The sequence below is a fragment of the Pimephales promelas genome, chromosome 24, assembly GCF_988280905.1.
Source record: "Pimephales promelas chromosome 24, fPimPro1.hap1.1, whole genome shotgun sequence".
Lineage (NCBI taxonomy): Eukaryota > Metazoa > Chordata > Actinopteri > Cypriniformes > Leuciscidae > Pimephales > Pimephales promelas.
Window position 1 is genome coordinate 12,643,677 of NC_142792.1, and position 16,409 is coordinate 12,660,085.

General features: G+C 41.9%; 1 protein-coding gene across 1 annotated transcript in view; it reads right to left on the minus strand.

The window, feature by feature from the left end:
• Positions 1-16,409, minus strand: part of ccdc146 (coiled-coil domain containing 146) — a 41,156-nt gene that overhangs the window by 4,659 nt on the left and 20,088 nt on the right. Inside the window, exons 15-18 of the mRNA XM_089126714.1 lie at positions 2,177-2,290; positions 1,634-1,771; positions 1,047-1,295; positions 517-718 (exon numbers count right to left, since the gene is read on the minus strand). Coding sequence (XP_088982840.1) covers positions 518-718; positions 1,047-1,295; positions 1,634-1,771; positions 2,177-2,290 — 702 coding nt within the window. The 3' untranslated portion in view covers position 517. The remainder of the gene's footprint in view (positions 1-516; positions 719-1,046; positions 1,296-1,633; positions 1,772-2,176; positions 2,291-16,409) is intronic.

A 16,409-nucleotide genomic window follows, 5' to 3' on the forward strand; every position in this document is an offset into this window, starting at 1 on the left:
AGCTGGCTTATAGGGAATTTTTATTATTATTTATGATATTCATATTTTTATTTTACACTGAAATAGTCCATATTCCTATTTTGAAATGGGGCCTGTGCGTATGTGTGTATAAATATTTATAAACACACACTGTAGGATGCACAGTGATCAACAAAAATAGTTGATTTTTTTGGACGAATAAGAATCTTTAAACCACTTAAACAATTCCACTAAATGTCCCATTTGGTTCCGTGTTATAAATTTCCCAGCATAATTCAGCTGTGCGTGGCTCCAGAGGACATATCATCATATCTAACTGCTCTCTCACCCATCACCTCTGGCAGATCTCTAAAGAATCTCTCAGAATTGCCAACATGCCTCCACCAGAAGCTTCATTGCATTGGCTTCTAAGCTTAGAAATTAGACCCATATGCCAAACAACTGTTAACATCACTAGTTCTTCAGAAATGGAAGCACATCAGGACATTAAATGACATTTATATCTGTAAGCATCATCAATTTGCAGGTGAGACTCACGCTATATCTCAATAGGTTTGGATTTTGGTTTGCGGATATGACGAATGTTGGCACCAGGTTCAGAGGGTTTAAACGGGGCCAGCGCTCCATAGTGTTTGGGCACTGGCAAAGGATCATCAGTTGGGATGTAAGCATTGGGTCGAATCTCAGCTGTGGTGTAAACACCATTTGGAAGCTGGTTCCACTCGTCTTCTTCAGCCATCTAACAAACATAAACATAGAAACACATTCGTATCACACAGACGTGATGTTAGCCCTGTGGTTGAAATATTTACCTCTATATTTCAATTAAAGTACAATTCAACTATCATTTGAAGGTTTAACAGACACTGAGAGACATCAGTGCTTTAGCACAGACCTGATCCGACACATTGACCTTATAATGGTAGGATGAATTTACAGTACATAAACCAATTGTGACCGAGAAGTTCATATCTCATGAAAACGCTTACTGTAAGATTTGAGTCATTTGTGCCTGAAGTGTGTGTTTAATTAGTTTTATGTCTCTTTGATGCCATTTGGAGTCTTACCCTGGCTTTTTTCTCTTCGTCTGCCTGGCGTCTTTGCTGATCTCGAAGGTAACGCAACCACTCCTTCTCTATGTCATCTGAGGGGGGCAGGCCCTGCTCCACACGCCTCTGACACAAGTCCAGCTGTAGTTCATTTTCTTTCATCTGCTGCTGTAGGGTTATACACTCCGCCTGTCGCATGGACAGCTCCGCTACAACTGCCATCATTTTATGAGTGCGCTTTCTGATTTGAGCCTGAAGCTCATTCACCTCAAACACCAACACAATGTAAATGAGTTTGATACAACTACTGGCTACATGAACTTTTGTATTTACAGTAACACAGTACATGAGTTTGACGTTTAGTTAAGCTGAAGGATTGGTTAAAGAGCAAGAGAGCTTGCTATGGTTCATAAATGTGGAGATAATGAGAATTTTGGAGATAATGAGGTCTGCACGGTGTTAAGGCATCAGGTATTTTTTCTCTTCTTATTGGTCACCACTTGATGTCCATGTAAATTCTGGGGCCTGAAGCAAAACTAGACTAGGACTGATCTAAACCAACCATGTTGCTGAGCTGTGTGTTAAGAGTAAATGTGTGATCTTACTTTCTTAGCCAGATGCAGCGTGTCTTCTTTACCGTTCTCAGCTTTGATTTGGATGCGCTGAGAAAGGTGCGTAACCTGCTCATACACAAGCTCCATTTCCAAGAGTTGAGCCTCTTTATCTACCAGTTGCACCTCAAGCTAAACACACAAAGACACACGAGTGAGCAAAATTTTTACCTACTGTATATGAATGCATATTTTTCAAACCATATAAACCCATCTGTGTAGTCATTTTATTGAAGATACTTAAATTTAATCAGTTCATTTACATTCTCGATCTGAGAATTTTTAGATTAGATTACATTGAGATTTCTTTCCAACTAAATTAAAATTAAGTCAACATCGTCTCATGTTATACAAGAAAATTTGTAAAGAGTATATTAATATATACAACTCAAACTAGGTCTAAAATATAAATAATTATTGAAAATAATATTTATATAATTATTAAATAATGGAATATCGTAAGTAACAAGGTGTTACAAATAAAAAATTAAACCCAAATATTTCCCTTTGTGTAGATGGCAAATCTGTTATCTATACCTGTTCAATCTTCTTGATGAGCTCCTCAGGAGATGCATCTTCTCTACTAAGTTTTCTTGTACTGTAATAGTCCACACCTTCTAGACTAGTCAGTCTGTCTCTCGTCTCAGACAGCTATGGCATAGAAAAACAATTAAAAATATAGCTGCGAGCAGCGATGGCGGGCCCAAGCCGGAGGCACCGCAACCCCGGTTCCTTTAGTTACCTAAAGGCACCCGGGTGGCGGTGCCGAAGGCTTTGGCCCTTTCATGATTAAATGTTAAAACGGCTTGCCATACTCTGTCATTTCGACTAGTCACAATTATGTTACAGATATCTTAAATGATAATACAAACTATCCAAAGTGTAACGACTAGACAGAAAGACGTTGTTGATATCTACAATGTTAATTCCGGACAGGCAAACTTAGCTTTTAAAAGGGCTTGCCATACAGGGACGTAGGCTCAGAGAGAGGCTCACCATATTCAGACCAAAATATCTGACTTCCTCTTGGTCCGAGCTAATGACTATGTATTAGAAAGTTGTCCGGCTTGAGGAGTACAATGTATATACCGATTTTTGTAACTGTAGATAAAACTAACAACCCCACTTTTAAGTGTATATATGGTGCCTTTAGTGTTATTCTGCACGACGTGCAAAAACTTAACCCCCGCTTTTTTAAGTATATATATATATATATATATATATATATGTATATATATATAAAGAGGGTTATTCTGCACGACGTGCAAAAACTTAACCTCCGCATTGACTGTCGAAGAGAAGTGTGCAGAAGAGCTTGCATCAGTGAGGGCTTTGCAAAATATATATATACATACAAACACACACACACACACACACACATATAAATGAGGTTAGTGTTTTACAATATTAAGGAAAGCAAATGTATTGAAATATAGCACATTAATTTTAAATTCATTCAGCTTCAATTACCAATTTGTAGTTTACCAATTTATCTTACTTTTGTTTAAAGCAAACTATACATTTAAAAGATTAGGGTTATATGCATATTTTGTCATTTAAAAAAATACAAAATTGTTATGCAAAAAGATAAGGACTTGCAGAAAAAATCTACAGTCAGCCACACACACACACACACACACACACACACACACACACACACACATAAACGCAGACACCAGCAACCCCCCCCCCCCTCCCTCTTCCCCACACAGACACTGATAGAGACAAGATACACATCCAAACTGCAATATCTGACTTTCTTTTGGTCTGAGCTTCTTACTGTTAATTAGAAAGTTGATCGGCTTGACAAGAACAATATACGTGGCATGTTTTGTAACTGTAGGTAAAACGAGCAAAGTTAACACATTTTATGTGTCCTTTTTTAGTCATAAAATTATTTTCCTCGCCACGGCCAAACCGTTCGAGATATCAAAAATCCGTCCGGAATTGAGCATCCTCAATGTCTTGACTTCATGCACACCGAGTATGGTGGTGATTGGTAAACACATGCGTTGTAATTTGATGTATTTCTCCTAGGAGATTTATTGAAACAACACATAATTCCCAACTTCCATTTGAACTGTCTTAAAACTTAGAGCAGAGATGGGCGCAGGTCACGCAAGTCTCAAGTAAGTCTCAAATCTTAACCGTCAAGTCTCAAGTAAGTCCCAAGTATTTTTTTTTTGGGGGGGGGGGGGGCAAGTCAAGTCAAGTCACAGGCTATGTCAAGTCAAGTCAAGTCTTGTAGTAGGTTAAGTCAAGTGCAAGTCAAGTCACCTTATTATTTTAATTTTACATGCAGAATCTGATCTTAATAAAATGAAAAGACAAGATAAGTATTTGCCAGTAAATTACAATAATTTGCATTGTAAATACTCATGTTCAGTAAAATACACCATGGAATCAAACAAAATTGTAACTTCATAAAATTATTTATTTTTTACTTCTGCCAACAGTGTGTTTGAAATGTTTTAAATTTTCAACATTGAGTCCATAAAACAAATAACAGCTTAACATCCTACAGACTCTCTGAACACCTTCCTCTCTCTCAAACACAGTTTACAAACAATATTAAACTTTGTTACATTTCTTCTCTCTCTCTCTCTCTCTCTCTCTCTCTCTCTCTCTCTCTCTCTCTCTCTCTCTCTCTCTCTCTCTCACACACAGTGGCGGTTCTAGACCATTTCAACTGGGGGGGCCAAGCTGGGGCCAGTTGTACTGTTAGAGGGGCCAGTTACATTTAGACCTTATCATTTTCTGCACTGCACTGAAGGCATAAATAAGCAAAATACCATGTTTATAATTATCCAACAATTTGCATTTCCATTATATTTTTACATTTGCATTACATATATCAGTCTGTATTTGAATTTCCATTTTATTTTTTTACATTGAATATACAGTATGTATATATATATATATATATATATATAATTTTTACAAATTAATCTACGATTTTTGTGGGTTTTTTTTTTTTTTTGCAAAAAGATCAGCAAATTATCCTCTAAACTGGCCTTTTTAGGGGGCTTTCCTCTCAGGGTGAATGAGCTTTTTAGGGCCCGAGCACTAACAGTGCGAGGACCCTATTGAAACTGTTAGGATTATTTTTTTTTTTTTTTTTTTTTTTTTTCTTTTTTCTGCAAAGTAAGTGCCATTTTCGGGGCCGCAACATGCTCAAAAACTCACCAAATTTGGCACGCATGTCAGGACTGGTGAAAAATTTCGTATTTTGTGGGTTTCACAGATGGGCGGGGCAAAATGGCACGCTAGCGCCACCTAGAAAATTGGAAAAAATTAGCCCCTCGTCCACGTTCAACCTACATGCACGAAATTTGGTGGGGACGTGTATCATATCAAGACGCACAAAAAAGCCTCAAGAACCCATACCATAAACTCGACAGGAGGTCCGCCATTTTGAATTTGGCGCCCATTTTTGGACGATTTACAGACTCCGTACTTTAACGAACTCCTCCTAGGGATTTAGTCGGATCGACTTAAAATTTCTGCTGTGCCTTCTAAAGGCATTGACGATGTAAAGTTGTGCTATCTGCGCGTTTTCGTCGATGGGCGTGTCCGTGGCGTCGAAGATTCGCCATGAAACAGGAAGTTGTAGTAACTTGGCTGTAAATGCCCAGATCTGCACGAAATTTTACACATTTGACAAGAGTCACGCCCTGAACAAATCTACATGCCGACATTCACCCACAGTCATAGCGCCACCTGCTGGCAACAGGAAGTGACCTTTAACGAAGCAGCCCCCGCCGCTTGTTTGACCGACATGTACGAAATTTCTGTGGTACATCTACCATGACCAGACGCACAAAAAAGCCTCAAGAACCCATAACCTAAACTCGACAGGAAGTCCGCCATTTTAAATTCGGCGACCGATTTGGGACGATTTACACACTCCGTACTTTAACGAACTCCTCCTAGGGATTTAGTCGGATCAACTTCAAATTTCTGCTGTACCTTCTAAAGGCATTAACGATGTAAAGTTGTGCTATCTGCGCGTTTTCGTCGATGGGCGTGTCCGTGGCGTCGATGATTCGCCATGAAACAGGAAGTTGTAGTAACTTGGCTGTAAATGCCCAGATCTGCACAAAATTTGACACATTTTACAAGAGTCCCGCCCTGAACAAATCTACATGCCGACATTCACCCACAGTCATAGCGCCACCTGCTGGCAACAGGAAGTGACCTTTAACGAAGCAGCCCCCGCCGCTTGTTTGACCGACATGTACGAAATTTCTGTGGTACATCTACCATGACCATACGTACAAAAAAGCCTCAAGAACCCATACCCTAAACTCGACAGGAAGTCAGCCATTTCTAATTTTACCGCCATTTTTGGATGATTTACTCATTACGTACTTTAACTAACTCCTCCTAGGGCTTTAGTCGGATCGCCTTCAAATTTCTGCTGTGCCTTCTAAAGGCATTGACGATGAAAAGTTGTGCTATCTGCGCGTTTTCGTCGATGGGCGTGTCCGTGGCGTCGATGATTCGCCATGAAACAGGAAGTTGTAGTAACTTGGCTGTAAATGCCCAGATCTGCACGAAATTTAACACATTTGACAAGAGTCCCGCCCTGATCAAATCTACATGCCGACATTCACCCACAGTCATAGCGCCACCTGCTGGCAACAGGAAGTGGCCTTTAACGAAGCAGTGTGGCAAATGCACAGCCACACTGGCTGAGCTGCAGAAAATGAAACGCGGCCGCCTCAGACCCCGACGTGCTACAGGTGCGAGGGCCCGCCCATCGCTGCTTGCAGCTTTAATTTTTTTTTTTTTTTTTTTTCTTTTTTCTGCAAAGTAAGTGCCATTTTCGGGGCCGCAACATGCTCAAAAACTCACCAAATTTGGCACGCATGTCAGGACTGGTGAAAAATTTCGTATTTTGTGGGTTTCGCGGATGGGCGGGGCAAAATGGCACGCTAGCGCCACCTAGAAAATTGGAAAAAATTAGCCCCTCGTCCACGTTCAACCTACATGCACGAAATTTGGTGGGGACGTGTATCATATCAAGACGCACAAAAAAGCCTCAAGAACCCATACCCTAAACTCGACAGGAGGTCCGCCATTTTGAATTTGGCGGCCATTTTTGGACGATTTACAGACTCCGTACTTTAACGAACTCCTCCTAGGGATTTAGTCGGATCGACTTCAAATTTCTGCTGTACCTTCTAAAGGCATTGACGATGTAAAGTTGTGCTATCTGCGCGTTTTCGTCGATGGGCGTGTCCGTGGCGTTGAAGATTCGCCATGAAACAGGAAGTTGTAGTAACTTGGCTGTAAATGCCCAGATCTGCACGAAATTTTACACATTTGACAAGAGTACCGCCCTGAACAAATCTACATGTCCACATTCACCCACAGTCATAGCGCCACCTACTGGCAACAGGAAGTGACCTTTAACGAAGCAGCCCCCGTCACATGTTTGACCGACATGTACGAAATTTCTGTGGTACATCTACCATGTCCAGACGCACAGAAAAGTCTCTTGGAGCGATTCCCTGAACTCAACAGGAAGTCGGCCATTTCTAATTTTACCGCCATTTTTGGATGATTTACTCATTACGTACTTTAACGAACTCCTCCTAGGGATTTAGTCGGATCGACTTAAAATTTCTGCTGTGCCTTCTAAAGGCATTGACGATGTAAAGTTGTGCTATCTGCGCGTTTTCGTCGATGGGCGTGTCCGTGGCTTCGATGATTCGCCATGAAACAGGAAGTTGTAGTAACTTGGCTGTAAATGCTCAGATCTGCACGAAATTTTACACATTTGACAAGAGTCCCGCCCTGAACAAATCTACATGCCGACATTCACCCACAGTCATAGCGCCATCTGCTGGCAACAGGAAGTGACCTTTAATGAAGCAGCCCCCGCCGCTTGTTTGACCGACATGTACGAAATTTCTGTGGTGCATCTACCATGACCAGACGCAAAAAAAAAGCCTCAAGAACCCATACCCTAAACTCGCCAGGAAGTCCGCCATTTTGAATTTGGCCACCCATTTGGGAAGATTTACACACTCCGTACTTTAACGAACTCCTCCTAGGGATTTAGTCGGATCAACTTCAAATTTCTGCTGTACCTTCTAAAGGCATTGACGATGTAAAGTTGTGCTATCTGCGCGTTTTCGTCGATGGGCGTGTCCGTGGCGTCGAAGATTCGCCATGAAAAAGGAAGTTGTAGTAACTTGGCTGTAAATGCCCAGATCTGCACGAAATTTAACACGTTTGACAAGAGTCCCGCCCTGAACAAATCTACATGCCGACATTCACCCACAGTCATAGCGCCACCTCCTGGCAACAGGAAGTGACCTTTAACGAAAAAGCGTAGCAAATGCACATCCGCACTGGCTGAGCTGCAGAAAATGCAACACGGCTGCCTCAGACCCCGACGTGCTACAGGTGCGAGGGCCCGCCCATCGCTGCTTGCAGCTTTAATTTTTTTTTTTTTTTTCTGCAAAGTAAGTGCCATTTTCGGGGCCGCAACATGCTCAAAAACTCACCAAATTTGGCACGCATGTCAGGACTGGTGAAAAATTTCGTATTTTGTGGGTTTCGCAGATAGGCGGGGCAAAACGGCACGCTAGCGCCACCTAGAAAATTGGAAAAAATTAGCCCCTCGTCCACGTTCAACCTACATGCACGAAATTTGGTGGGGACGTGTATCATATCAAGACGCACAAAAAAGCCTCAAGAACCCATACCCTAAACTCGACAGGAGGTCCGCCATTTTGAATTTGGCGGCCATTTTTGGACGATTTACAGACTCCGTACTTTAACGAACTCCTCCTAGGGCTTTAGTCGGATCGACTTAAAATTTCTGCTGTGCCTTCTAAAGGCATTGACGATGTAAAGTTGTGCTATCTGCGCGTTTTCGTCGATGGGCGTGTCCGTGGCGTCGATGATTCGCCATGAAACAGGAAGTTGTAGTAACTTGGCTGTAAATGCCCAGATCTGCACGAAATTTTACACATTTGACAAGAGTACCGCCCTGAACAAATCTACATGTCCACATTCACCCACAGTCATAGCGCCACCTACTGGCAACAGGAAGTGACCTTTAACGAAGCAGCCCCCGTCACATGTTTGACCGACATGTACGAAATTTCTGTGGTACATCTACCATGTCCAGACGCACAGAAAAGTCTCTTGGAGCGATTCCCTGAACTCAACAGGAAGTCGGCCATTTCTAATTTTACCGCCATTTTTGGATGATTTACTCATTACGTACTTTAACGAACTCCTCCTAGGGATTTAGTCGGATCGACTTAAAATTTCTGCTGTGCCTTCTAAAGGCATTGACGATGTAAAGTTGTGCTATCTGCGCGTTTTCGTCGATGGGCGTGTCCGTGGCGTCGATGATTCGCCATGAAACAGGAAGTTGTAGTAACTTGGCTGTAAATGCTCAGATCTGCACGAAATTTTACACATTTGACAAGAGTCCCGCCCTGAACAAATCTACATGCCGACATTCACCCACAGTCATAGCGCCATCTGCTGGCAACAGGAAGTGACCTTTAATGAAGCAGCCCCCGCCGCTTGTTTGACCGACATGTACGAAATTTCTGTGGTGCATCTACCATGACCAGACGCAAAAAAAAAGCCTCAAGAACCCATACCCTAAACTCGCCAGGAAGTCCGCCATTTTGAATTTGGCCACCCATTTGGGAAGATTTACACACTCCGTACTTTAACGAACTCCTCCTAGGGATTTAGTCGGATCAACTTCAAATTTCTGCTGTACCTTCTAAAGGCATTGACGATGTAAAGTTGTGCTATCTGCGCGTTTTCGTCGATGGGCGTGTCCGTGGCGTCGAAGATTCGCCATGAAAAAGGAAGTTGTAGTAACTTGGCTGTAAATGCCCAGATCTGCACGAAATTTAACACGTTTGACAAGAGTCCCGCCCTGAACAAATCTACATGCCGACATTCACCCACAGTCATAGCGCCACCTCCTGGCAACAGGAAGTGACCTTTAACGAAAAAGCGTAGCAAATGCACATCCGCACTGGCTGAGCTGCAGAAAATGCAACACGGCTGCCTCAGACCCCGACGTGCTACAGGTGCGAGGGCCCGCCCATCGCTGCTTGCAGCTTTAATTTTTTTTTTTTTTTTTTTTTCTGCAAAGTAAGTGCCATTTTCGGGGCCGCAACATGCTCAAAAACTCACCAAATTTGGCACGCATGTCAGGACTGGTGAAAAATTTCGTATTTTGTGGGTTTCGCAGATGGGCGGGGCAAAACGGCACGCTAGCGCCACCTAGAAAATTGGAAAAAATTAGCCCCTCGTCCACGTTCAACCTACATGCACGAAATTTGGTGGGGACGTGTATCATATCAAGACGCACAAAAAAGCCTCAAGAACCCATACCCTAAACTCGACAGGAGGTCCGCCATTTTGAATTTGGCGGCCATTTTTGGACGATTTACAGACTCCGTACTTTAACGAACTCCTCCTAGGGCTTTAGTCGGATCGACTTAAAATTTCTGCTGTGCCTTCTAAAGGCATTGACGATGTAAAGTTGTGCTATCTGCGCGTTTTCGTCGATGGGCGTGTCCGTGGCGTCGAAGATTCGCCATGAAACAGGAAGTTGTAGTAACTTGGCTGTAAATGCCCAGATCTGCACAAAATTTTACACATTTGACAAGAGTCACGCCCTGAACAAATCTAGATGCCGACATTCACCCACAGTCATAGCGCCACCTGCTGGCAACAGGAAGTGACCTTTAACGAAGCAGCCCCAGCCGCTTGTTTGACCGACATGTACGAAATTTCTGTGGTACATCTATCATGACCAGACGCACAAAAAAGCCTCAAGAACCCATACCCTAAACTCGACAAGAAGTCCGCCATTTTGAATTCGGCGACCGATTTGGGACGATTTACACACTCCGTACTTTAACGAACTCCTCCTAGGGATTTAGTCGGATCAACTTCAAATTTCTGCTGTACCTTCTAAAGGCATTGACGATGTAAAGTTGTGCTATCTGCGCGTTTTCGTCGATGGGCGTGTCCGTGGCGTCGATGATTCGCCATGAAACAGGAAGTTGTAGTAACTTGGCTGTAAATGCCCAGATCTACACGAAATTTTACACATTTGACAAGAGTCCCGCCCTGAACAAATCTACATGCCGACATTCACCCACATTCATAGCGCCACCTAGTGGCAAGAGGAAGTGACATTTAACAAAGCAGCCCCCGTCGCATGTTTGACCGACATGTACGAAATTTCTGTGGTACATCTATCATGTCCAGACGCACAGAAAAGTCTCTTGGAGCGATGCCCTAAACTCAACAGGAAGTCAGCCATTTCTAATTTTACCGCCATTTTTGGATGATTTACTCATTACGTACTTTAACTAACTCCTCCTAGGGCTTTAGTCGGATCGCCTTCAAATTTCTGCTGTGCCTTCTAAAGGCATTGACGATGAAAAGTTGTGCTATCTGCGCGTTTTCGTCGATGGGCGTGTCCGTGGCGTCGATGATTTGCCATGAAACAGGAAGTTGTAGTAACTTGGCTGTAAATGCCCAGATCTGCACGAAATTTAACACATTTGACAAGAGTCCCGCCCTGATCAAATCTACATGCCGACATTCACCCACAGTCATAGCGCCACCTGCTGGCAACAGGAAGTGGCCTTTAACGAAGCAGTGTGGCAAATGCACAGCCGCACTGGCTGAGCTGCAGAAAATGAAACACGGCCGCCTCAGACCCCGACGTGCTACAGGTGCGAGGGCCCGCCCATCGCTGCTTGCAGCTTTAATTTATAATTGTTTTTTTCCTGACATCTTTGAAAGACAGAAGCAATAATTAATGCATCCTTGGCCAGGATATAATTATAAAATATGACATGATTTTAAAAGTGACCTATAAAATCGACTATGCAATACACTTTAATTTATCTAGTGCTAATTAAATTATTAAGCCTATTTGGAGAGAGAGATGTTTATAATGTGACAATATGTCAGTCATCGTGATTCGTGTAATAAGATGACTAGGCCTAGACTACTTGTTCTGAGCAGGTGTTGTCAGTGAACAGGCTGTAAAACTGTTGTCTAAGTTACAGACTGATACTAATTAAATGGGAAACGAATCGATTACCTAACGTAACCTCGGTTCTCTCTAGATGAGGGAACGAGCATTGCGTAAGCTAGCTTACGCTACGGGAAAGATTCATCTTACATCAGTCAAGTTGTCATAGTTTTTGTCAAACAAGTTGTGAATTTGTTGTAACATTAAAACAGGAGATCATGACTTACTCCGTGCTCCAAGTGATGTTCGGAGCTCCAGTGATTAGTTTCATCTGTCGGACGGGTGAAGAAACTTTCGGAAGATGTTGTAACAGAATCATATGAACAATTCCAGGATATGCTTTTTTTTATTGGTTGTTGCGTTAAATTTTACCCAGATACAATAGTGCCCTTTTCTGATTGGCTATTAAGTAGCACTTCTCTTTTTTTGATTGGCTGATGCGTAGCAGGGTCGACTGCTGAACTCCAGGCGAGACGCGCTTGATTCTCATGTGAGAGCGGCGCGGCCAGAGAAATTGCGTATATTAAATATATTATTAATAGTTTTTCCGCATGAGAAATACAATGTGTGACGGGAGTGTGAGACAAAAGACTGAAACGAGTGACTGTCATGCTCAATGCGTGACACACTATAAAAAAAAATATTTCACACTGACTCCATATTTAGGGGGGCCACAAGGGGGTCCAAGCTTGTTGTCGCAGGGGCACTGGCCCCCCCAGGCCCCCGCCTAGAACCGCCACTGCTCACACACACACACACACACACACTTTCTCTCTCTCAAGAAGCAAAAACATGACTGCTAAAGGTTGTATCAGCGATGGCGGGGTATCATCAATTAACATCACGAGTGATATTCCCTTAGGCCACGCCCCCTTGTCTCCCCAAAGTATTATAAGCAATCATGCGCATCCCGTGTGCAGAATGATGCACTTGAAGCAACACCAAGTCACAGCACGCAACGCTTCACATTGAAAAGAACATAGCGAAGGGATGGTATCTATAATCTACGCTTAGTAGGGCTGCACGATTTGGGAAAATGTCATATTGCCATTATTGAGCCAATATTGCAATTGCGATTTGCGACTCCGATATAATAAAATGGTTTCATGAGTCCAACTTGCTTGGTTCTAAAGTAAAATGCACACACAGATTAATGTTTATTTCTCAACTCAAACTAAAAACAACAACAACAATAAATGATTGATAACACCTATAATGATCAATAAACCATCAACCAAACCAACATTACAGTGATTCCATCAATTGAAAGCCATCAACTTTTTAAAAAATTATTAGGCTTAAAAAAATATATAACAGCTTTTAAATTAAGTGAACTTCAAACAATCCCCACATAAACCCATAATAAAAAACATATTTACCTGTGCCCTTCCTGTCTTAACAGGTACAGAAATTGAATAAAGTTATCAAACAGTCTGCGCTGCCTGAATCATAAATTATATATATAATAATCCTTATTAAAGCTACAAAAGTTCTTTACTCAAGATCAGTGAGTAATTTTCTAATTTCCCTTTGTTCTTTTAACTTTACTGAAAGAACGCTTTATTCGCTGCTGGCCCTTTAAGAGAACCCGTTGCCGAGACGCGGATCTCACACGCGCCTCATAGCACAACTCTTTTCATCCAGACTTTTCTTATGTTATGAAGATACTAGACAAAACCACATTTTGGCATAATTGTGTGTGCTATTGTTCGTTCAAGCTCGAAAGAGAACTGTTTATTCTGGGCTGGCACACGGTCAGTGCATGCGCATTATGCGAGTATCATCTATTCTAATCTAGGGCACTCACAGGCAGCTTTTCACTTCTTGTCGTGCAAAATGCGAAAAGGCATTTGAACCAATAAGAGGGGGATCTTGTAACACTAGTCAAAGGATGACATTAGCTGCGCTAATAGCCCTACTTTGTTTATTTCATATAAAATCGTGGCATTTTGCGTTATATAATTGCATAGGTTTGAGATCGCTATTACGACTGCGATATAATTAATCGTGCAGCACTAATGCTTAGTGTATTCTAAAGGGCAATAAACTCCACTCCAGCAAGATAGTCATTTTATGCAAATCATAGACCTTTATGCTTTATCTACAAATAAAGTATAATATTGGGAACATTGATCTTGAAGAGAGTGTCGTCGTGTTACTGTCGCAACCGAACGCGACGCGCTGTGTGAAGCTGATGCATGGAGAATGACTGAGGCGAGATGACTTTCCGTTAACTTTAACTTAGAGACTAAAATATTAATTTTACCACACATTAAGCTATTGAATGACTTTAGAAGTCTTGGAATATAGTGTGAAAACTTGATTGTGCTTTACAGTTTTTTATGCTTTTAGTGGGGCTTAACAAAATAACACAATATGCAGAATGTCGGACGTCACTTATAGGCTAAACTGTTTTTATAGATAAAACTATTTACATTCGGCAGTCATGAAAACAAATCCCAGATAACGGTTGACTAGGTAACAATGTGTAATTTTGCGCCGGAGTTCTCCTTTAACTTACATTAGCTAGCTAACTACGCACGAGCTAACCAGATAACATTAACAAATTGACAAGCACTTACTGGGCAGAATGACGGACGAAATTGGAGGTTGTCATCTGACTGTCCGCGATCTTAACGTTGCATGTCTTGCAAAGCGCTGTTCTTTTGCCATCTTGTTGTAAGAAATTCTTGAATCCAAAAGCGACGACGACCCTCGTTATCCCTCCGGCTGACATGTTGATGTGATCTCATGTAAGTGGGCGTGGTGTGCGCGTAAGGTATGAGAGGGCATGACTGATGATCTCGTGATCCAGTCATGACAGCGCTATTCTCAGCCTGCGCTCCAGCTGGATCAACTTTATTTTTTTTACATAATTTATATATTTTATATTCAAACTGAAAACATGATGTGATTAACACTCAAGTCATATTATTACATGCAAGTGTGTTTGATTTATGGACCAAATTTTCAGATCAAGTTTATGGACCAAGTTAATTTAATTAATAAACTAATTATATAAAACTATTAATGCACTACAATTAAACTGGTTATATGCCTTTACTTATAAAAAATAAAAAACTTATTTAAAAAAATACCAGGCTTAAGGCATTTATTTTTTATGCAGGCCATACACACAGGAGTGAAATGGTTAAGCCCCCTCCCCCTACAAACACACACACATACACAGACACACACAGACAGGCAAAGACAGAGATGTAGGCTCACATTGAGCAAGACCACATTCAAACAAACATATCTGACTTTCTGTGGGTCCTAGCTAATGAGTGTCAATTAGAAAGTTGTCCGGCTCGAGGAGTACAATATACATACCGATTTTTGTAACTGTAGATAAAACTAACAACCCCACTTTTGTCAAAAGGTGGTGCTACTGAGCCCTCACCACGCCCGTTTCTGAAACTTTGCACGTGTCTACTGGCTAATAAATGTGATGTGTCTGTCGAGTTTCATGCAATTTCAAGCATGCTAAGGGTCTCAAAAGCATCCTAAAAGAATGGTAACGTTTGATGCGTCGCCACGGCAACAGTTTCAAAGATATCAAGAATCCATTCACAGGTCTACATCTGCCGTATGTTTACATTATACAGATGACGTTTGAAGCAAATCGGGTAAAAATAAAAGGGTGATATCAAAGCATTTTGAAAGTGACACACTTCCTGCTGCCAGTTGGTGGCGCTATAACTTTGACTCACAATAGTCACATCCATGTGATCGTCCTCTTACAGCGAACACACTGCTGAAGTTTCATCAAGATCAGTTAATGTATGCTGAAGTTATAACACACTTCCTGGTTCACGTTTCTCGCCATGATTTCGTTTCCTCGCCACGGCCAAACCGTTCGAGATATAAAAAATCCCCTCGCAAACTTTCATCCTCAATGTCTTGACTTCACGCTGACCGAGTTTCGTCGAATTTGGATCAAAGCTCTAGGAGGAGTATTTAACATTCCATTGCGAGCGTTTTACAAACAAACCTCAATAGCCGACTTCCTGTTGGGCTGGGGTAAAAAGTAAGAGTGTGAGGTATAGATGAAACGATGAGATCAACATGTGCACCGTGTTTCATATTATTACATACAAACGTGTTTGAGTTATGGACCAAGTGTTCGGACCCCGTTCCAGGGGGCGCTGACGAGCCGCCCTGCCACGCCCGGGTACCAGCTTCAGCCCGGCTCTGATGGCCGCGGGTTCTGACCCGTGTGCAAAGTTTCAAGAGTTTTCGAGCACGTTAAGGGCCCCAAAAATGCCCAAAAGGTTACAAAATAATAATAATAAATAATCCTTAGGAAAACAATAGGGCCTTCGCCCTTTCAGGGCTTGGGCCCTAATGAAAAATGCTCTCATTACACAGATAAACAGGCTGCATGAAGAAACCGGATGTATTCTTATTTACTGATAATAAAGATCCTCTGTAGGTGTGGCCACCCTAGAGAGTAAACTTGTCTGTTTATTTGTGTGTGTTTTGAGTCATTTAGCTGGTTTGATGTTGTATGTGTATGTGTAATTTTGCTCTTCAGTCACAACAGACTATACTGTGGAGCTTCCGGGCTATGTTACAACAGAAGAATCATCTGGTGCCAACATTTTTTTGTTGTACTCATTTGATGGTTTGAAATGTTTTCACAAACATAACAAAGCCGATGTTATTGGATCAATGATTGTTAACTGATGTCTTAAATCATTTGCTTATACAGTACATAAC